Source organism: Neofelis nebulosa, chromosome 5 (assembly GCF_028018385.1).
Source record: "Neofelis nebulosa isolate mNeoNeb1 chromosome 5, mNeoNeb1.pri, whole genome shotgun sequence".
NCBI classification, from domain to species: Eukaryota; Metazoa; Chordata; class Mammalia; order Carnivora; family Felidae; genus Neofelis; species Neofelis nebulosa.
The window spans coordinates 33,920,109-33,943,527 of NC_080786.1; the positions used below are offsets into that span (position 1 = coordinate 33,920,109).

The 23,419-nt window shown below is 36.7% G+C and overlaps 1 protein-coding gene across 4 annotated transcripts in view; it reads left to right on the forward strand.

Moving 5' to 3' along the window:
* The window catches only part of ARMC8 (armadillo repeat containing 8), a 108,020-nt gene that overhangs the window by 12,219 nt on the left and 72,382 nt on the right, over positions 1 to 23,419 (forward strand). For 2 of the 4 annotated variants that reach the window (XM_058729994.1, XM_058729996.1), the window contains exon 2: positions 17,500 to 17,576. The exons of the other annotated variants lie outside the window; for them this stretch is intronic. In XM_058729994.1, the coding sequence (XP_058585977.1) occupies positions 17,500 to 17,576 (77 nt within the window). The remainder of the gene's footprint in view (positions 1 to 17,499; positions 17,577 to 23,419) is intronic. 4 annotated transcript variants of the gene reach the window in all.

The following is a 23,419-nucleotide window of genomic DNA, read 5'->3' on the forward strand; positions in this document are numbered from 1 at the left end:
TTGTTTATTGCCTACAAGAAAAGTGCCTGCATAGTTGTTTAAATATTTGTTGACTGAATTAAAGGGTGCAACTTCAGCTTTGTTTTGGATTCCCAAGTGTATACTATATCATAATACTAAATTGCATTTTTCGAACACACCATTTTCTCTTGTGCGTGTATTGTGCTCTCCACCTAGAGTTCTTGTATTATTTTGCTAGGTGAAAAGGGAGGAAAAAAAGACTAGTTTTTCAGATTAATCATCCTCACTGCTTAGACATCACCTCCCATTCCACCCCTAACTTCAGTACTTCAGTTAATTATATCTTCAACTTTATTTTGTATCCACTTATTGCACTGATCCTATGTTATAAGTTACACTCGTAAGTTACATATATGTTTCTTTTCTGTACTGTGAATGCCTTTTGGGTAAGGGACTCTGTTTTATCTATTACCAGCACCTAGCATAATGCAAGGGTAAATTGAATATTTCATATATTGGATTTCAGCCTGAAATAGGTTTTAAATGGAATCTTTATGGAATTCAAACATCCTATATTTTTAGTTGTGTTTCTTTGATCTCTCCCCCAAACCAAGATTTATCCTTACAGTGCTGAATGATGAAGATTATGAAAGCAATTTTATCTTGAAGTTCCTGGTAGTTTGTGGGATAATTGAGATGTTAAATTTGATTGGCAGTTACTAGGGTTTGGTTTTGTTTTGTTTTGTTGGCAATTACTAGTTTAAACATTCATATGTTAGGGATCAGAATTTCCCATTGAGAATCGTTACGTTTTAATTTCTAAAGATCACGTGATTTAAATGAGAAAATAGATATGAAATGTTTTGTAAACTGTAACATAAACAAATAACAGGTATTATAAAGTACTTATTTCCCTTTTTCTTCTGGGTTGGTTGTATGGGAGAAAGAACACTGTAAATTGATTACTTCTTGAACTATATATTGGTTTTCTTAACTGTTATATTCTCTCTGAGTCCATCATAACACTTAAAGTTATCATGGAAGTTATAGAAATGCACAAATTATTACTTTTATACATTTTAATGGTTTTTAAAAATCTCAAATAATGAAAGTTTAGATTTTTAAGTTTAGCACTCAGATGCCTATTTCTTGCTGAGTACTTAGCGTGCTCTGGGAAAAAGGCATCAGGTAAAAAAAGATATGTTTGAAAAGAAAAGAAAAAGGTTATCTTTGGATAGTTAGACTTTAATCATGAGGATAAATAATCAAGAGAATCATTAGTATACTTGTTAAACCAATTATCTTTTTTATATGAAAATAGAATTTCCCTGAAATCTTATTTGTGTGGTACTTTTACATTTGTTTCACACTCTGAGCTATGTGGTAATGTCACCATTTTATAATTGAAGAAATGGTCTCAAATTTTTATTTTTGCCCAAGTCACAAGGCTAGTAAGTAGTAGAATGAGGACTCAAACCCAAGTCTTCAAATGCCAGATCATTTGTTCTTCCTGCCACACAATGCTTGAGTATGTTAGAAATAAGAACATTATTTTTTTTTTTAATTTTTTTTAACGTTTATTTGTTTTTGAGACAGAGACAGAGCATGAACGGGGGAGGGTCAGAGAGAGGGAGACACAGAATCTGAAACAGGCTCCAGGCTCTGAGAGCCCGACGCGGGGCTCGAACTCACGGACCGCGAGATCATGACCTGAGCCGAAGTTGGCCGCTCAACTGCCTGAGCCACCCAGGCACCCCAAAACATTATATTTTAATGAAATGTACATACAGCAAGACTTTAATGAACAAAATAAAATAGCTTGATATTTTCTTATTAACACTGTTAGTCTTCATTGTTTAATAAACTCATTGTTTTACTTCAAGTTGTAAAACAGCAGTTGAACAATTTTATTTCTCTTAATTTTTAAGTTAAATCCCGTATGTGGTAAGTCTGGAATTTAGTAATTCGACATTCAAAACCCTTCCTTAAGAATTTTTTTTTCCGGGGCACCTGGGTGGCGCAGTCGGTTAAGCGTCCGACTTCAGCCAGGTCACGATCTCGCGGTCCGTGAGTTCGAGCCCCACGTCAGGCTCTGGGCTGATGGCTCGGAGCCTGGAACCTGTTTCCGATTCTGTGTCTCCCTCTCTCTCTGCCCCTCCCCCGTTCATGCTCTGTCTCTCTCTGTCCCAAAAATAAATAAAAAACGTTGAAAAAAAAAATTTAAAAAAAAAAAAAAGAATTTTTTTTTTCCAAGTGGCAGGGATTTATTTTTATTTATTAAGGCATAATTGGCATACAGTATTAATATTACTTTTTGGTGTACAACATAGCGTTTTGACATTTCTATGCATTGTGAAATGGTCACTACAATATGTCTAGTTACCATCTGTCACCTAACAAAATTAATACAGTGTTATTGACTCTATTTCCCATGATCTGTACTGTACATTACATCCCATGACATATGTTTTATTACTGAAACTGTGTATTTATTGATTCCCCTTAGCCATGTGGTCCCCTGCCTCCTCCCCCCGCCTCTGCCCCTGCCATTAATCTATGGTCTGTATCTGAGTCTTGGTTTTATTTTGTTTTGTTTCGTTTTTTAGATTCCACATATAAGTGAAAACATGCAGTATTTGTCTTTCTCTGACTTCTCTCACTTAGCATAATACCTTCAAGGTCCATCCATGTTGTCACAAATGCCATGATTTCATTCTCATTTATGGCTGAGTAATATTCCATAGTATACCATAGTATACATAGTTGACCCTTGAACAACATGAGGGTTGGGACACAACTCCCATGCAGTCAAAAATCCACATACAACTTTTGACTCCCCACAGACTTAATAACTACTAGTATAGTTTTGACCAAAAGACTTACTGATAACATCAACAGCCAAATATCACATGTATTGTATATATTATATACTGTATTCTTATAATAAAGTAAGCTTGAAAAAAATATTAAAATCATAAGGAAGAAAATACATATATAGTACCTTAAATCTGCACATAAGCAGACCTATGACGTTTAAACCTTTGTTGTTTAAGGGTCAGTTATATATACTACATCTTCTTTATCCATTCGTACATTAATGGACACAGTTTTTTTTCATACCTTGGCTATTGTAAATAATGGTGCAGTGAACATAGGGGTGCACATATCTTTCTGAATTAGTGTTTATATTTTCTTCAACTAGATACCCAGTAGTGGAATTGCTGTATTATGTGGTAGCTCTAATTTTAGTTTTTTGAGGAACCTTTATACTGTTTTCCATTGTGGATGCACCAATTTACATTCCCATCTGTACACAAGGATTCCCTCTCTCCACATCCTTGCCAACACTGGTTATTTCTTGTTTTTTATTCTAGCCATTCTGATAGCTTTAAGGTGTTATCTCATTTTAGTTTTGATTTGCCGTTCCTTGATGATTAATGATTTTGAGTATCTTTTCATAATGCCTGTTGTCCATCGTGTATATTCTTAGAAAAATATCGATTCAGATTCTCTCCTCATTTTTTAATTGGATTTTTTTTGTTACGGGATTGTATGAGTTCTTTGTATGTATTGGCTGTTAACCTTTGATAGAATATATGATTTACAAATATCTTCTCTCATTTAGTAGGTTGCCTTTTTGTTTCCTTTGCTGTGTAGAAGCTTTTTAGGATGATGTATTCATATATGTTTATTGTTGATTTTTTTTCTGTTGCCTTTGGAGTCAGATATAAAAAATATTGCTAAGACCATTGTCAAGGAGCTTAACCACCTATGTTTTCTTCTAGGAGTTTTATGGTTTTAGGTTGTACATTTGAGTTTTTAATCTACTTGGAGTTGTTTTTATGTATACAGTAAAATAGTGTTCATTTTTTTTTAATAGTGGTCCATTTTTATTATTTTGTATTGTAGCTGTTCAGTTTTCCCAATATGATTTGTTGAAGAGACTTTCCTTTCCCACTGTATATTCTTGACTCTTTGTTAGAAGTTAATTGACCACATAGAATTGGGTTTATTTCGGGGCTCTTTTCTGTTGATACATGTGTCTGTTTTTGTGCTGTTACCGTACTGTGTTGATTTCTAAAGCTTTGTCGTATAATTTGAAACCAGGGAACATGATAACTCTTAGTTTCCCTCCCCGCCCCCCCCCCCCCCCCCAGGTTGTTTTGGGTCTTTTGTGGTTCCATACAAAATTTAGACTTATTTGTTCTAGTTCTATGAAAAATGTCCTTGGAATTTTGAGAGATTGAATTGAACCTGTAGATTGCTTTGGGTAGTATGGATATTTTAACAATATTGATTTTTCCACTTGATGAGCACAGAATACTTGTTTGTGTCTTCAGTTTCTTTCATCTGTGCCTTAAAGTTTTCATTCTTTTTTGATGCAATTATGATTGGGATTGTTTTCTTTCTGATAGTTCATTATTTTTATTACTTTTATCCCACAAGTTCACTGAATTCATTTATTAGTTTTATTATTTTTTTTTTAATTTTTTTTTCAACGTTTTTTATTTATTTTTGGGACAGAGAGAGACAGAGCATGAACGGGGGAGGGGCAGAGAGAGAGGGAGACACAGAATCAGAAGCAGGCTCCAGGCTCCGAGCCATCAGCCCAGAGCCTGACGCGGGGCTCGAACTCACGGACCGCGAGATCGTGACCTGGCTGAAGTCGGACGCTTAACTGACTGCGCCACCCAGGCGCCCCTCATTTATTAGTTTTAATAGTTTATTGGTGGAATCTATGGATTTTCTATATACAGTATCATATTGCCTGCAAGTAGTGACAATTTTGATTTTTTCTTTCTAATATTATGCCTTTTATTTCTGTTTCTTGCCTAATTGCTGTGCTGAGACTTCCAGTACAATGTTGAATACAAGTGGAAAGAATGGGCTGTTTGTTCTGTTCCTGATTTAGTGGAAAAGCTTTCAGCTTTTCACCCCTGAGTATGATCTTAGCTGTGGGTTTGTCATGTATCGCCTTTAGTATTTTGAAGCATGTTTCCTATATAACCAATATTAGAGGTTTTTTTTTTTTTTTTTTTTAAATAAATGGATGTTGGATTTTGTCAAATATTTTTTTGCGTATATTGAGATGGTCATGTAATTTTTATCTTTAATTTTAATATGTATGACATTAATTATTGGATGTTGAACCATTCTTGCATCTCTGGAGTAAATCCCATTTGATCATGATGTATAATCCTTTTAATATATTGTAGAGTTTGGTTGGGTAATATTTTGTTGAGGATTATAGCATCTGTGTTCATCAGGGATGTTGGGCCTGTAATTTTCTTTTTTTGTGGTGTCCTTATCCAGATTTGGTATCAGGGTAATGTTGGTCTCATAAAATGTGTTTGGAAGCTTTTCCTCCTCTTGAGTTTTTTGGAAGAGTTTGAGAAGAATCACATTAAATCTTTGAGTTAAATCTTCTCAAATTCACCAGTAAAGCTCTCTGGTCATGGACTTTTGTTTGTTGGGAGGTTCTTGATTATTAATTGAATGTTCTCATTAGTAATCAGTCTATTCTGCTTTTCTATTTCTTCATGATTCAGTCTTGGAATATTTTAAGTTTCTAGAAGTTTATCCATTTCTTCTGTGTTTAATTTGTTGGCATATAATTGTTCATAGTAGTCCCATGATTTTGTGTTTCTGTGGTATCAGTTGTAACTTGGCTTCTTTCATTTCTAATTTCATTTGAATTTCTCTCTTTTTTTCTTGGTGTGTCCAACTAAAAGTGTGTCCATTTTGTTTATCGTTTTGAAGACCTGTTTCTTAATTTTGTTGACCTTTTTTATTGTCTATTAGTCTTTGTTTCATTTCCACTCTGATCTTTATTATTTCCTTCCTTCTGCTAACTTTGGGCTTTGTTCTTTTTCTAGTTCCTTTAGTATAAAGTTATTTATTTGAGATTCTCTTGTTTCTTGAGGTGGACCTGTATTGTTATGAACTTCCCTCTTAGAACCGCTTTTGCTGCATCTGATTGATTTTGATATGTTGTATTTCTGTTTACATTTGTCTCTAGGTATTTTTTTTATTACTTCTATGATCCAATAGTTGTTCAGTGACATGTTTAATCTCTATGTATTTGTAGTTCTTCCAGTTTTTTTCTTCTAATTGATTTCTAGTTTCATACCATTGTGGTCAGAAAGATGCTTTACATATAATTTCAGTCTTCCTGAAATTGAGTCTTGTATTGTAGCCTAATGTGAGCTATCTTGAAGTATGTTCATGTGCACTTGAATGTATATTCTGCTGCTTTGGGATGGAATATTCTGTATATGTCTATTAAGTCCATCTGGTCTAATATGTCATTCAGGACCAATGTTTTCTTACTGATTCTCTGGATGATCAATCCATTGATTTAAGGCAAGGGGGGGGGTGTTAAAATCCCCTATTTGTATTGTTTTGCTATCTTTTTCTCCTTTTATGTTTATTTATATTTGTATGTATTTTGGAGCTTCTCTGTTGGGTGAATATATATTTATAAATGGTGTATCTTCTTGTTGGATTGACCTCTTTATTATTTTGTAGTGCCTCTTTTTGTCTCTTATTACAGTCTTTGTTTTGAAGTCTATTTTGTCTAATAAGAGAATCACTACACTGGTTTTCTTTTTCTATTTGCATGGAATATCTTTTTCCATTCCTTCACTTTCAGTCTCTGTGTGTTTTTGTCCTTCTGGATTGAGTCTTTTGTTGGCAAGGTATGGATGTGTCCTTTAAAAAAAAAATCTATATAGCCACTCTATGCCTTTTGGTTGGAGAATTTAGTCCATTTGCATTTAAAGTAATTATTGATAGGTATGTACTTTTTGCCATTTTGTTCATTGTTTTCTGGCTGTGTTTTAGTTCTTCTCTGTCCTTGTTTTTCTCTTTTCCCTTGTGGTTTGATGACTTTCTTTAGTGTTTAGATTTCTTTCTTATTTTGTGCATTAAAAAAATTTTATTAATGTTTTATTTATTTTTGAGAGAGGGAGAGGGAACACAATTGGGGGAGGGTCAGATAAAGAGGGAGAGAGAGGATTCAAAGCAGGCTCTGCACTGACAGTAGAGAGCCCAATGCTGGCCCAAACTCACAAACTGCAAGATCACAACCTGAGTCAAAGCCATATACTCACCTAGGCCAGCCAGGTGCCCCCTCATTTTGTGTGTTTACTCTAAGTTTTTTGCTTTGTGGTTACCATGAAATTCACACATATTATCTTGGGTATGTAATAATCTATTTTAAGTTAATAGCAACTTAAATTTGAATACATTACAAAACTATAATTTTATTTTTTCCCACCCTACATTTTATGCCCCTTTTTACATCTTTTTATTTTAGTATCTCTTGACTAATTATTGTAGTTTTAGTTAATTTTACCATGTTTATCTTAACCATCTTAGTTTTATAAGTGATTAATCCACTACTGTTACTATATATTTACCTTTTTCAGTAAGAATTTTTAGTTTTGTATGTTTTCTTGTTATTAGTGTCATTTTTTCTTAGCTTAAGTCTCTTTAATTTCTTGTAAGGATGGCTTAATAGTGATAAACTCTTTTTGCTTTTGTTTGTTTGGAAAACTGTCCTTCAAATGTGAATGGTAATCTTGCTGGGTATTCTTGGTTGGAGGTTTTTATCGTTTCAGCCCTTTGAATATATCAAGCCACTCCCTTCTGGCTTACAAACTTTCTGCTGTGAAATCTGATAGCCTATGGGATTTCTCTTGAACATAACAATTTGTTTTTCTCCCGATGCTTTTAAGATTCTCTTTTGGGACACCTTTGTGGCTTATTCGGTTGATCAGCTCTTGATTTTGGCTCAGGTCACGATCTCACTTTGTGGGATCAAGCCCCACTCTGGGCTGAGAGCTGGGCATGGACCCTACTTCGAGTTTCTCTCTCTCTCGCCTTCCCCTGCTCATGCTCCTTCTTTCTGTCTCTCAAAAACAAAAAGGAAAAAAGATTCTTTATTTCTAACTTCTGATATTTTAATTATAATATGTCTTAGTGTGGCTGTCTTTGGGTTCATTTTCTTTGGAACTCTCTAGACTTTCTGGACCTGAATCTCTGTTTTCTTCTTTAGGGGAATTTTCAGCCATTATTTCTTCAAGTAAGTTTGCTGTGTCTTTATCTGTATTTTCTTCTTGGACTTCCTATAATGCAAATATTATTCTACTTGATGTTGTTCCAGAGATCCCTTATTTTCATTTTTTCAGATTATTTTTCTTTTGGCTGCTCTGTTTGGGTGAGTTCCATTGATTTATCTTCCAGCTCACTGATGTGTACTTCTACTTCATCCAGTCTGCTGTTTGCACCTCTCCAGTGCGTTTTTCAGTTCAGTTATTGTATTCTTTAGCCCTGTGACTTTTCTTTGGTGCTTTGGCTTTGTTGAAGTTCTCACTGTGTTCATCCACTCTTCCAAGTTCCATGAACATTTTTATGACCATTATTTTGAATTCCTTATCCAGGTGGATTCCTTGTCTCCATATCATTAAGGTCTTGTTCTGAGGTTTTGTTGTCTTTTGTTGGGAACATATTTCTCTGTTTCCTCATTTTGTTTGATTATCTGCACTTGTTTCTGTCAGGCAAAGCAGCTACCTTTCTCAGTCTTGAAGGAGTGGTTTTATGTAGGTTCTGATCCTTATCCTTCAACCTTGACTAGCTCTTGGTTGTCTCTTGTACTTTTGTGATTGTTTAAACTGCCTGATTTATTCTTGATAAGCCCCTGTTATTGAGGATGTGCCAAGACCTGTGAGCAATCCAAGAGAAGGAATCTCTTTTAACACCTAGTTTCAGGCTGATTGGAAGCCAGACCTTCAGGCAGCAGTTTTTCAACTGTGCAAATATATGCAGTCCTGTGGGGCTACATTTGTAGTTCCTGTGGGCCTCCAGACCATAGGATCTAGAGGTGTCCATAAGGCAACAGTTGCAAAAGTCTGGGCTCCAGACAAGTGTATAAACTCATTACTGGGAAGTTTTGCTGAGCCCAAGGCCCAGGTGGTGGACAAGTATGTTGTCTCCCGGGGAGTACCTTTTGAGCCTCTAGTGTGTGGGAAATTTGATGCCTGGCCTTCAGGCTGAAGCTCTATGCCAAGCAAATAGGCTTTTTTCACATGAAGAGTGTTGTGTTTCAGTCTTGTTTCTGTCTCTGCAGTGTCCTGGGGTTGGTGGCCTGCCAGGAGCTCTCTATCCAGTTGTATAGTCCTGTGCTGCTCTGGAAAGCCACCCTTCTTGGTCATCAGGGCGAGGCAATCGAGATGTTCCCTGTGTGGATTGTGTGTCCGCTGGCTTCAGCAAGGCAGCTGGAGAGTGTGGCAGCTGGGTGGGGCAGACTCAAAGGCTTCAGAGAGGCAGCAGAAAAATGTCTTCTGTGATTACCTATAGGCTTCAGCAGTGCTGTGAGAAAGTGCTTTGTCTGTGTCTTATTCAGAAGGGTAATTAGAGACTGTTTTAGTTTGCCTTTTCAGGATTGTCTGGCCAGTTTTCTGAGGTATCTCTAAGTTTTTCCTCTTAGGTACTACTAAAGAAGGATTAAAAGTAGGATGATCGTACAGCCTACTTTGTTTCTAGCACTCTTCGTTTATGTTTGTTACTTTGTGATAACGATTGATAGTGCTCTCGTTCACTCTAAAATTATCCTATTTTGGATGAAAAAATTGAAGGTGTATTAGTTATTTATTGTATTGTGTAACAAATTACCCTGAAACTTAGCTGCTTAAAACTTATACTTATTATCTCACAATTTCTGTAGGTCAGGAATTCAGGTGTGGCTTAGTCAGTACCTCTGCCCCAAAGTTTCTTGAGAGGTTGCAGTCAGGGTGTTAGGAGGAACCATGTTTTACCTAAAGGCTCAACTGAGGGAGGATCTATTTCCAAGCTCACTCACATGTTTATTGGCAGGATTTAGTTCCATGTGGGCACTTGCAGTTCCTTGCTGGCCGACGGCTAGGGGCTTCCTGCAGTTCCATTCCATGTGAGCCTCTCCATAGCACAGCATGGCAGCTGGCCTTACACACACACACACACACACACACACACACACGTACACACCCCCAACTCTGAAATGACATCCCGTCACCTCCACTGCATTCTGTTTGCTAGAATGAAGTTACTAAGTCCAGTCTTCACTCAAGGGAACACATTTCACACAAGGTTTGAATACCAGGGGGTAGGTATCATTGGGGGCCATCTTAGAGGCTGTCTGTCATAGTTGGTCACCCTAATAAAAGGGAAATTGCTTTCCTTAGTACTTCTCCATAATGGAATGCAACTTATTACCTGTTTCTGTTTTTGTTTTCCTACAAAAAGAAATTTGCTTCAGGCTTCTCTTTCTTTTTAATGATTAATACCTGTTTGTACACACGGTGGATTCAACTCTTAGAATTAACTCTGATTCACAAATTTGGTATCTACAAACTTTCTGCTAAAGGTACCCATGTACCTTTTCATGTAATATAATTTCAGGGAGTGCTAGTAAGTATAAAATGCAACAGGGGTTTTATATATACATTTGTAGTAGCTTTACTGCAGCTTTGAATGCATAAAATGAGTTCAGATCCAGCTTTTTTTTTTTTTTTTTTAATTTTTTTTTTCAACGTTTTTTATTTATTTTTGGGACAGACAGAGACAGAGCATGAATGGGGGAGGGGCAGAGAGAGAGGGAGACACAGAGTCGGAAACAGGCTCCAGGCTCTGAGCCATCAGCCCAGAGCCTGACGCGGGGCTCGAACTCACGGACCGCGAGATCGTGACCTGGCTGAAGTCGGACGCTTAACCGACTGCGCCACCCAGGCGCCCCCAGATCCAGCTTTTAAGGACTTGTTAGGTCATTTGTTTGAAGCCTTGTGCCAAATCGCGGAGGTCACAGTCTGACCCTGGCTAGCTTTGCTCTCCTTTATGGGCACAGACTGTATCCTGAGCTTTAGTTGGCTGCTTGGCACATTCACTCGGTCAGTTGGAGGAATGGAAGATTCACCATGTGTTTAGCTACCTGAAGTTACAGGAAGCAATTTAAAAGGGCATTGGTGTTTTGAATTGAAAGTGAAGTCACATCTTGAAAGGACAGGACATCAGAAACCCTCCTAATCCTCTTATCTCTATGGGCAGGAGGGAAGAAGGAACCCCAGTGCTTCTCCTATTTCTGGAGTAAATAAGGAGTGCCCAGATCAAACTGTCCCTCCCTGCACTGTTGTTGGCAAGAATGAAGAAGAGCCCCAAAGCTCTTTCCACTCCTCCCCAGTATCAAAGCCACACTTCTTTTTCCCTTGAGATCATCAGGATTAAGCTCTTTATATCTGTTTACATTAACTACCACAAAAAGTCCAGGTGTCTAGGGTCATTCCGTATGCCCATATAACTGTCTTTTTAGTTTTCTATCCACATCCCTTGGTCTTTCTCCTGCTGCTTCTCTGAACATTTCTTTCATCTTTTTTGTTTAGACTGACCTGGGAGTTCCTCTGGTGACACTTTTTCCCAGCTTTCTTTTGTAAACTTCAGCTGGTGGCTGTTTTTCCTTCCATGTCTTTGATATCCCTCTATCTCTAGAGATGGAAATAGACTTGCTCCTCATTGCTCTTTTCAGACCCCTGTCTTTCCCTTTTCTCTAAATAGTCCTGATCTGTATCTTCTCTGACTCTACCTTGTTGTGCATCTATAGGCTCATTCTCCTTCATTTCTTTAAGATTTAGCTCGTAGCTCACAGTCACTTTCTCTAGAACTACTTGTGTGATGATTTATGGAAATATGGAAATTTCATTGCCTATGTAGATAATTTTTCTTAAGCTGTAGGCTTCCCCAGTGACCATATCCTCCATCCTGCCTTGAGGTACTTGTTCCCATGGTCATTTCCTAGACCTTGACTTGATAACTAAAGTTCGTCCATAATCTCAATTTCAGGTATCCTAGCCACCACCTTCTGTCCTTCCAAGCCACTCCTTCCACCGCTCCATTGTCAACAATCCTTGAGTCCATTTGTTATCTAGAGTCTGTTAGTCCTACCACTCTTTTACTGGCCTTCAGTAGATCCATCATTACAATCACAACTTTGTATATATCTTCAACTCAGCTGACCCCTTCCCCTAGCTTTGTCATCCTTGAGTGATGAAATTCCAACCCTGGTTAAATTCAGCTCTCTTTTTCATGCCTACTTCTGTACATTTTAATGTTGCTGGGGAAAAAAGAGCCATGCTGACTGGTCATAGTTTAAATTCATAATTATGAACCCCAAGAAGGCTAGTGCTGCCTGGCAATCCTGGTACATTTTCCTGGCCCATTCGGTTTCTTATTCCTCCTTTCTTCAAACCACCCACGTCCCCACCCACTCTCACCATTTTTTACTCTCAAAAAATAGGAGTAATTAGAGACAAGCGCTCACTGCCATATCCATCTTCTTAATTCTCTCTAGTTATTATACGTTCCGTGTTCTACTTGGTCAGTAAATCTTGTTCCCTCTCAATTATTCATGAACATTGCTCCAGAAGTTCTCCTGCTGCCTCATTGCAGCATATTTTTTCTCTATTAAAAAAGTTTCCAGGGACGCCTGAGTGGTTCAGTTGGTTGAGTGTCCTACTTCATTCAGCTCAGGTCATGATCTCACAGTTTGTGGGGTTGAGCCCCACATTGGGCTCTATGCAGACAGCTCAGGGCCTGGAGCCTGCTTTGGATTCTGTGTCTCCTTCTCTTTGTGCCCCTCCCTGGCTGATGCTCTGTCTCTCTTTCTAAAAAATAAACATTAAAAATGTTTAAATTAAAAAAGATTTTTCATCAGTGAATAACTATGCTCTAATTAATTCCATCTTTAAAAAAAATGGTCTCCTGACTCCACTTCTCCCTCTAGCTACTAGTCTGTTTCTTCACTCTCCTTTGCAAAATGAAACTCCTTGAAAGAGTTATATTTTCTCTAATTCCTCTTTTCCTGTTTTCTTTTATGCCCTCTTCAAGTGGTCATTGGCTTCACCAGTCTGTCTCTACTGCTCTTATCAAGGTTGCTGATGACTTCCATATTTTTGTATCAGGCCCTAGTCATCATCTTATGCTGTACTTTATTCATATGTGGGATATTTGATTACTTTCTCCTTGAAACATTCTCTCATTTGGGGAATTCTTCTTGATCCAGGTGCTCCAGCATTCGCTCTTCTGACCTTGCTTTATCCATGGTAAAGTGAACTCCCTTAGTGAACTCATCCCATTCACATGCTGACACTTCCTTGATTTGTATCTCTAGCCCACTACTCTCTCCTAAATTCTAGATTCCTATATCCAGCTGCCAACTTGACATTCTCATTTGGATGGCTAATAAAATTCTCAAACCTAACATATTCAAAACTGAATTTTTGGTTTTCTCAAATCTGCATCACTCACAGTCGTACTTAGCTCATTAATTGACACCTCAAATCTTTCTGGATACTCTGGCAAAAAACCTTAAATGTTACTCTTGGCTCCTCTCTTCTTTCATAGCCCATATCTATTCTGACAGCATAACCAATTTGGTAGTCATTTCAACTTCAACGTTTATCTGGAATCTGAGTGAACTTTACTACCTTCAAAACTCTTGTCCTAGTCCAGGCTACCATCATCTCTCTGAAATAACAGCATTTCTGATACTGAAACAGCCTCCCACTCGTCTCCCTGCTTTTGTCCTCCATCCCCTTCCATGCGTTTGTCTGTTTCTAAGATTGCAACCAGAGTGATCCATTTACTTATTTTTTTGTTTATTTATTATTATTTGTTAATGTTTATTTTTGAGAGAAGGACAGAGACAGAGTGTGAGTGGGGGAGGGGCAGAGAGAGAAGGAGACACAGAATCTGAAGCAGACTCCAGGCTTTGAGCTCTCAGCACAGAGCCCGATGTGGAGCTCGAACCCATGAACCGCGAGATCATGACCTGAGACGAAGTCAGAGGCTTAACTGACTAAGCCACTCAGACACCCCCAGAGTGATCCTTTTAAAACAAGTCAGTTCATGTCTCTCTTTTCCCGAAACTCTAATGGCGTCCCAATTCAAACCATAAAAAGCAAAATCCTTACAGTGACTAACAGGGCTCTATCCCAGCCCTATCCAGTGGAAAACTAATTTAACCTACACATATAATTTTAAAGTTTTTAGCAGCCATGCTCTAGAAGTAAAAAGAAAAAATTAATCTTAATATATCTAACTTAAACTAATGTATTAAAATTTTATTTCAAAACACAACATAAGGAATTATTAAATTATTTTACTTTTTTATCTCAAGTCTTCAAAATCTGGTGTGTATTTTATACAATTTGGATGCCAAATTTTGATTGGAAATACTTGATTGGCATTTCGGTTTCATACAGTTTACAGTTAAACAAGTAGATATACATACCCAAGTAGTTCCAGACATTCTTAAAAGTTTCCTAATAACCGAATCCAGTCTTTAAATCCAGGTTTAAAAATTTTACATATTAATTAAAGTTTAAAAATGTAAAATTCAGGGTACCTGAATGGCTCAGCATCCAACTCGATTTTGGCTCAGGTCATGATCCCAGGGTTGTGGGATTGAGCCCCACATTGGGCTCCTTGCTGAGCACGGAGCACACTTAAGATTCTCTCTCTCTCTCTCTCTCTCTCTCTCTCTCTCTCTGCCCCTCCTCCCGCTCCCCCTCTCCCCCAGAAAAAGAAATTTAAAGTTCAGTTCTTAGCCAAATTTCAGATGTTCAATAGCCACATGAGGCCAGTGGCCATCATATTGGACAGTGTAGCTCTTTACCATCTGGCCCCTCTTCTCTGAACTTATTTTGTGTGGCTTTCTCCTTCACTCATTCTGCGCCAACCTATAATGGCCTCCTGTTGTTTGATCACAGAAGATACTTCCAATTTCAGAGCCTTTGCATTTGGCATTCTCTGCCTGAACAGCTTCACCCCTGGGTGGCTACATGACTTACTCCTTCATCTTCTTCAGGTCTTTGCTCAAATATCACCTTCTTAGAGAAGCTTTCCCTGGCCAGTTTGTTTACTATCTTTATCAATTGACTTCTTTCCCAAATTCTTAAATTTCCAGGTTGCTTTTTGAAAGAGAAGAGGGCTGAAAGGGGAGAGGTGCCTAGTCTATAAAGGGAAGCAGTAAAATAAAAGAACTGTCCCATACAGACAAATCAATGAATATGTTAGGCAAAAGCACAGAGTAAAATTGAATTTGTGACTATATCCCCTTAGCTCACTGCTACCTAGTTAGCTCAGAGGATTGTTTGTATGTGTGTGTGTATATGCCTGACACCCTTCTAGATTACAAGCCCCTTAAATGCAAGGTTCTGCTGTAACATACTTTTGTGTCTTCTTTGGCACCTAGCATAGAACTGTGACCAAAAGACAATCTGTACTCCAATTATGGGCCACCTGTTGGTTAGCCTTTTGTGTTTTACATTCTTGATGTCATCTATCCTCCCTTCTTTCTCACTGCCAGCAACTGGTATGTACTTGCTAATGGTATATATGTGTTGGCTTCATATGCACTATTGCTGTGTTGGGACACTGATTCTTTCTTCCCTTGTCTTATTTGTTTGACAAAACTACTCTAAGAAGCCTTCATCACAGATTCTCCTAGTTTACTAACTCACTCCTCAGTGCTGCCTATATATGTTTATACTTCTGTTTTATATTCTACTAGGGAATATAAAGGTGTAAACACAGTTGCATTAGAGAATTAATTCTTGAGGGCAGGAACCATGCCTTGCTAAATTTAAAATCTTTAATGCCTTCCTCAGTGCCTTGCATGTAGCAGGTATTCAGTGCTTATAAAATTGAATGAACCAGGTACAGAGTAGTAAAGAGAGTTGCTGTTCGTGGGTGAAACTTAAGTTTTTTAAGATACAAGTCTTAAACCCAAGCACCTTTTCCAAACCACACTGAGAGGCAAGAGATCCAGAGCTGTGAGAGAGAATGTGAAGAGGAACAGTAAAACTGAAGATCAGTCCCTGGATAGAAGGGAAACTAAGGGTCTGAGGTACTCAGAAGGACTTACAATGTTGGAAACCCAGGGAAGCACATATGTTCAAGTGGAGTGACAAAACTCATTGTTTATATTATAGGAATACTATTTTGAGTTTTACTCTGGATTTTGCTCTTGATATATTATTTTTTGATGTATTTGTACTGTTGCTTGCATCCCTACTTAAACTTTGGTAATCTCACATCAGAGTAAAGATCCATCCCTCATTTGTTAGCTAAGGGATTGGAACAAATACTTATTAAGAATCCTTCTAACTCTCTGATTCTGTTATTTTCAGTAAACCAAATCCTGTTAGCAGGTACTTTAATGGTATCTGTTGGGCACAAGTATTTCTATCAGTTTTGCTTGTTTGCTGCCACTGTTTGTTCTTTATAAATGGAGTGCATACTAAAAGCAGGCATTTGGGTTGCTTATGAGGATATTTTGGTAGCAAGCTCATAATAGGAAAAAATGTTTAGATTTTGAATTAATTCTACTATCAGGAAATTAGAGTTTATGCAGTTTTTCTCCAGAGATATTTTTGGTGACTCAGAGGTTTAAGCTGGCACTGTGTCTTGTCAATTAGCTGTTTCTGATTAGGGGTTCTGGGTAAAATGGAGCGGTATTTATTCCTCTCCATGATAATTCATTGTGAATGGGTGGCAGTACAGGGGCATATTTCAGCAGCCATCAGAAAGAAACAGAAGGGACAAAAATTCTTTTTCTCTAGTTCTTAAACATATGTTCTTTTTTAAAAAAAAAATGGGGTGCCTGGTTGGCTCAGTCAGTAGAACATGCTGCTCTTCATCTTGGGGTTGTGAGTTTGAACCCTTTGTTGGGTGTAGAGATTACTTAAAGAAAATCTTAAAAAGTTAAGTAATGAAAATTAAATATAAAAAATATTGCCCCCCTAAAGTATTACAGAAAATAATATAATAGAGGAAATTCCACAGTACAAATAAAAAGAGGTAAGTGTCTCTGCTTGCTCTTTATGTTTAACTCCCCCCTTTCTACATAGCCTCAGCCATCTCAGACTAGATAACTCTGTTGGACTTGATAAATCCCTCACAGAAAGTGTGACAACTCGTTTACCTTTTTTTTTTTTTTTTTCCTACATATGTCTGCTTCCTATCATCGTAGCTTCTCTGCATCAGACTGGATGTCTTCCTCTTGCCTGTGAACTACCCTTCTTGGACTGTTTATCAAGTGCCTCCCCTTTTTTCCTTGCTGAGAGCCAGATTTTCTCTCCCTTTAGTGGGTACTGAACAGAAGCAATACTCCTATCTGTTGTTCATATGAAGGTGACATCCAACAGTTGATTAAGAAACTTACCTTGCTTCTTAATACTTATGCCCAGTTCTGTTGGCAAAGCTGGCAGGGATCGCCACAAAGATCTCACTGTCTAATTACGGTTTTAGTGAGAACTAGGTATCTTCTCTCTTCCCCATCTTATTTATCTTGTCACAAGCTTTTCTGAGAATGATTAATATAGTAAGTATTTTTATAGAAATTCTAATGCATCTGCCTTAAATTAAATAGCTGTTTGATGTGGGTGATGCTGTGAATTTGTGATTTGCATGGCTTCAGATGTCATAATTTTTCCCCCCACTTTCTAGGAAGTAACAGCTAGCAGTCGCCACTATGTTGACAGGCTATTTGACCCTGATCCCCAGAAAGTTCTACAAGGTGTCATGTAAGTAGTATGTATTTAAGAGTCTATCAAAAAGTCTTGTTTGTTTTTGTGTTTGAATTTGCCAAATATTATAATTCTGAAAATGCAGGATTAAAACTTTTTTCTTCCATTTTGGAAAGATCCCTTGGTATTCATAACTTTAATATTGTACTGTAAAGAGTTGTCTGATAGTTGTTAACTGACATGGTTAACTTTTTTATGGAATACCTGTTTTACCATTTTAAAACATGGTTTGTTTTTTTTTTTTGGAGAATGCTTTTGTGACTTTAATATACAGCAAAAGCAAGGGAATAAAATTGATGATCTTTTATAATTGGAAAGGGCTGGGAGAATGTCAGTAGGGTTTTTTGTTTTGTTTTTGGTTAACTCATTGATTGTAAGGCTTGACTCTTCTACTGATGTTTTAAATCTCAGAATTTAGAAAGCAGTCATTAGAAAAGTTAAATAAATTCTTGATAAAATGCCCTTCTTTTCTCCAAAATTCCCTAGTGTTTAATGAGAGAAAACATTTTTAAGCAACATACCCAAGGTGATAATACTTAAATAAAAAGTTAAGTCAGACAAGTGTGATAAGATTGCAAGTGATTGAAAGATGAATTTTCTATCCCAAGAGCAGATAATTATGCTCTTAACACATGACTTCTAAAGAAGAAAGTCTAGCCTAAGACTCCTTTTAGGGTTGGCAGATATGGAGCGCCCACAGGCCTGAACTGTGGCCAGGGGAAGGAGAAAAGAAAAACAGGTCAGGACATTTGGGATAGTACACATGAATCACTTTATTCTCCTCTTACCCTGTTAGTGTTATCAGCCAAATAGTACTTTCAGTTTAACTTTTGCTCAGTCATGGAAAGACTAGGATGCTTTGTTTATAAAAATCTCTACAGATTGTAATTCTCCCCCTACCTCATCCCACCCTGACCCCAACAAAAAGGGCGTTGTATAAAGCATATCTTGGGATGTGGATTTGTAAAGTGGGGGCAAGATAAAAGTGAGTAAGGCTGCTTGACTGTTCAAAATGAGCTGCAAAAGGTGAGAAGCTGGATGTAGACCCACCTGGCATACTTGACACTTTATCTTCACGTTTTCTCAGTTTACAGAAACAGGAGATTATAGTTCTTGTTTTCTCATTATGTTGACTTTGCTTTTGTCCCCTTAACTAGGAGACTTTGTAATGATTTAATCAGCCCCTTTGTAAACTAATTTGGTTATTGCCAGGAAAAGTGGTATCAAATCCATTCGTTAAATAAATCAGTTTGGGTTGTACCTACACACAGAGATTAGTTGTGGGGATAGGTTTGATTAATACTCCTCTTTAGGCAGATAGTTTTTGTATATTAGTAATCCTAGATATTATTTAGGGTTGTTCAGTAAGTAGTTTAGCTGAAAATATCAGACCAATTAAGTATTCTGTGAATGATAGAAGATGACGTTATTATCATTTTTATTATGATTGCTACAGTGGTTATTTAGGAGGAAAGCTAATCTTGTCAATCAAGATTTCTGTGTGACTTTTATCTTGACTCGTATCTGATAGTGAGTAGCTAATTTAGGTGTTACTTGTTACTTTGAGAAATTTCTCATTTATCAAAGAACACTATAGCTTCTTGAAAGTTGATAAATAAGGCATAAAATACTGTGGGAAGAGCATATTATAATGAACCACCTAAGGTGAAGCTTGATGGCCTTAGTGCCTCTTAAAGTTATCAAGTCTTGAAGACTAAGCTGTTAGCTGAAATAGATGAGAAAGGTTTTTGTGGAGGGATCATGGAGTGCAAAGAGTATGGTCTTTGGAGTTGGACAATAGGAGGTTGAATTCTTGACATTTCCTAGTGGAGGTCTTTCCTAGCTGTGTGCTTGGGCAAGTTACATAATTTCCTTGAGCCTCAACTTCATCATCTGTAAAGGGAGTGTAATATGCCTGTTTTGCCAAGTTGTAAGAATTAAGTCAGAGGTAAAAAATCCAGTGCCTGGTATGTTGTAGATACCCACAAATTGGCACTTAAGTGCTTAGTCATTATTGACCCTAATATAAAACAACTTCAAAAATAGGATGATTCTTTTCAAAGAAGAGAAAGAAAAATAAAAATACAAACATAAAAACAATTCAAACTAACAGAAGAGGGAGAGGGGACAAGAGAATGCAAGTGGTAACATATTCCAGTATACACAATTGCTTCTTAACAATAGTAAAATCTGTTTAAAATTTGAAAGGCATAGATTACCCCAAATCTTTTCACTTTATGTCACAATAGAGCTGGCCTTATACAGGTATGTGTAGGGTGATTTGATAACCTGTCCTTGTCTCCACAGAGAAAATTTATGCTTTCTGACTCAGTTCTGTCCTAAACTTTGTCACTGTCTGAAAATTAATTGTACTTAAGAGAATAAAATGTGAACTATTTTTAACATTTTATTAAGTAACCTTAATACCAGAATAGTACAATATTGATAGAAGAAAAGGGGAGCCAAAATGATGTTCAGGAAGAGAGGGGACCGATTTTTTTCCTTTTTAGACATATTACACAGCCATCATTGAGTCATACAGAGACCATTACTAGACCAAAATAGATGGGTAGCAGAGAGGTAGCCACAGAGTGTAAATAATCAAAGGTAGCCTAATTTTAGGGAAGGAGAAGATAGAAGCTGAAGTAATCAGATTTGCGTCCAAAATAACCAGTTGCAAAGACATTCAAAAATTGACAACTAGCTTTAGTGATAGGACAACCAGAGTTTTACCATTTTTCCAGCTTTAAATTTGATTTTTCTTAAGAATAACTGTGAAGATATAAAACATACGAGCTGGAAAAAGAAAATTGAAGAAATTAAAGGCCAATGAGGACTTTTCATCATGGTGTATAACTAATCGACTCAGCTGTGTTAGAGCCATAGTCCTACCATACATATAGGGGATCTTCTTTGCAGAAAACCCACGTCATAAAGGACCATTTTACATAGTTAGTGAATATGTCCTTTCTGAAAAATAGTATTAAGCAACAGAAGTGCTTAGTCTTAATTGTTGAAAAATGAAGAGTTCTCTAGAAATAACTGTTTTGTTAGTAGTACAATATTTAGCATAATTTTAAATGATCCTATTGTATTAAAGGTTTGAATACAGAAGCAAACCTTAAAAGAGCAAAGTTTGAAATGCCTAACTGAATAGAAGATCATTAGGTAGGAGTAAGATATGAGTAGAGAAAGCAGGGAGGTCAGTTATATATATATCATAAATAGTAGCCTCTGCAACTACAACAGAGTAGCTACATCAAATAAACTATACTGGGTTGCAAGTTCTGAGTTTCCTCTAGTGTGGAGATCTGTTTATGACTTTAAAAAACAGTTAAAGGATATTTTAGTGTATTAGGTCAACCATGTTAATTAAATCTCATAGTTGAAGAAGAATAACTGTTCAACTCTTTATGTAGGTTGTCAAAGCTGCTTAACACTGTGGTCTTTTAAAAAAAAAAAAATACTTGATAAATAAGACCACCTCATCTGGTTTTTATAGTAAATAGTGAATCTCCAGGAAAAGATCAGCAGATATCCCTACTTGGCCCTGTGTTGACAGGCAAAAAATGATATAAGCAAATTTGGCTGGCTTTGTAGTTTCCAAGTTGAATAGAATGGGGAAACTAGACTGGATGTCTTGTTAAACTCAGTTGAGGGTACTGTGGAATTGTTGGGAGGTTTTCACCAAGTATTCACTTCTAAAAATTATTTTCTGAGGTATTTTATTTATTATCATTATTATTTTTTAAATGTTTTTATTTATTTTTGAGACAGAGACAGAGCATGAGCAGAGGAGGGGCACAGAGAGAGGGAGACACAGAATCAGAAGCAGGCTTCAGGCTCTGAGCTGTCAGCACAGAGTCCGATGTGGGGCTTGAACTCATGGACTGTGAGATCATGACCTGAGCTGAAGTTGGACACTTAACCGACTGAGCCACTCAGGTGCCCCCCCCCTTTTTAAATTATTTTTTAATGTTTATTTATTTTGAGAGAGAGAACATGAGCAGGGGGGAGGGCAAAGAGGCGGGGGAGAGAGAATCTCAAGCAGACTTTGTGCTGTCACCACAGAGCCCAAACAGGTTCAGTCCCACAAACTGTGAGATCATGATCTGAGCCGAAATCAAGAGTTGGATGCTCAACCAACTGAGCCATCCAGGAGCCCCTATTTTACAACATATTTTAATGTGCTGATGATATAAGTTTATTTTAGTAATGATTACTTGATTTTCTGGTTCCAGGAAATTATGTACCTTTGGTTTTAGTAGAATATAGACATGTCCCATTTTCCTTGCATGAGCTAAAGATATGAGCTTTCATAAAATCAAGGCTTTGGATTTTGAGAAGTTTTTAATTAAAGTATAAGTTTTAGGATAATTCAAAAGAAATGGTTCTGTTACTTTTAAAAGTGTTGTAGACAAATATAAATAAAAATGACCATATACCAAATGAAATGGAATGACTGTAAGTCTTACTTGTTTACACCTATGTATTTTGAGACCATTCAGTCTATTTAAAAGGTTGGCAAGTTTTTCCAGAAATTATTAAATCAGATGATACAGTTTTATGCACAGATAGGTAAGCTGTTTATATATGTGTTGTTAATTTTGAATTCAAGAATAGCTGTATATTTGTATACATATGTGTATATATATCTTGTCATATTTGTAGAACATTTAACTTACTGCTGCCATATTATAATGTTCTAACATTTTTGATGTTCTTTGGAATGATTACATGTGTTAAAAAGATTTATTATTATGCTCTAAAATCTGGCATTTATTTTAATGCAGTTATTACATTGCACTCTTCATTTTTAGAGAATGTAGGGTGATTTGTAACTACACACTGATGAAACAAAGAGTTAAATATGTTAACTTCTAATTTCTGAGCTAGTGAATTAGATCTGTATCTAATGCCATGTACATTCCAAAAAATCTACACAACAGGGTAATTTATTAAAAAAAAAAAAGACCTAAAGTACTGTCCATTTTCAATTCTGTTCAATTTGTATGTAATGCCTCAGTTGACTTAAAATGGGAAGTTCACTGTAAATTTCTCAAGTGCCTCCTGGATCAAACCCTTACGTTAAAAATAATTTCAATTTGGATATTATCTAATGTCCCGTTATCTAATTCTTCTACAATTGGCAGTTCACATGTGGCACTGGTAACTTTAATTAGAATATGAGCATATCTCACTCCCTAACCATCCTTGATAATGGAAAGCTTATTATACTTGGGTGTTTGCATGTTATATTCTACAAAAAGTACATCATAATTATAATTACAGGGACAGGGGAGTGAGTATGTTTATAATTTTGCAAGTCCAAATAGTTTTGTAAGTCGTTCACCATGTCACCTTAGTCTAGCTACCCACAAATGTGATTTTGTCTTTATGACCAGGGAGTTTTCAGAAGGAGGTCAAAGTTTATATCAGTTTGTAGTTTTCAGTATCCAGTGTATTTTTTTGGCTACTTCATACCAGTTAGACCAAGAATTGAGTGTACAATATTCCAAACAGGAGCTTCTTCAGGTAAGTGAAAAGTAATACTGGTTCAAAATGAAAATGATATACTTGATCCTTAGCTTGTGGTTTCAGCCTTCAATGATTTTAAAGATAATTTTCTGTTTTTAGGTATTAGGTTTTCATTTAAAATTTATGCTGTTCTGGCTGTTACACTGTTTTGACCGATTGACTAAAACTTTCCCCAGCAGGTCTAGATCCCAGTTCTTTTAAAAATTTTTTCTTATTGTTTAACTGCAAAGTGCAGTGTTTACTTTCTCTCTTGGTTTTGATCACTATCCTAATATTCTAATTTAGACAGAAGTTCTGGTAGG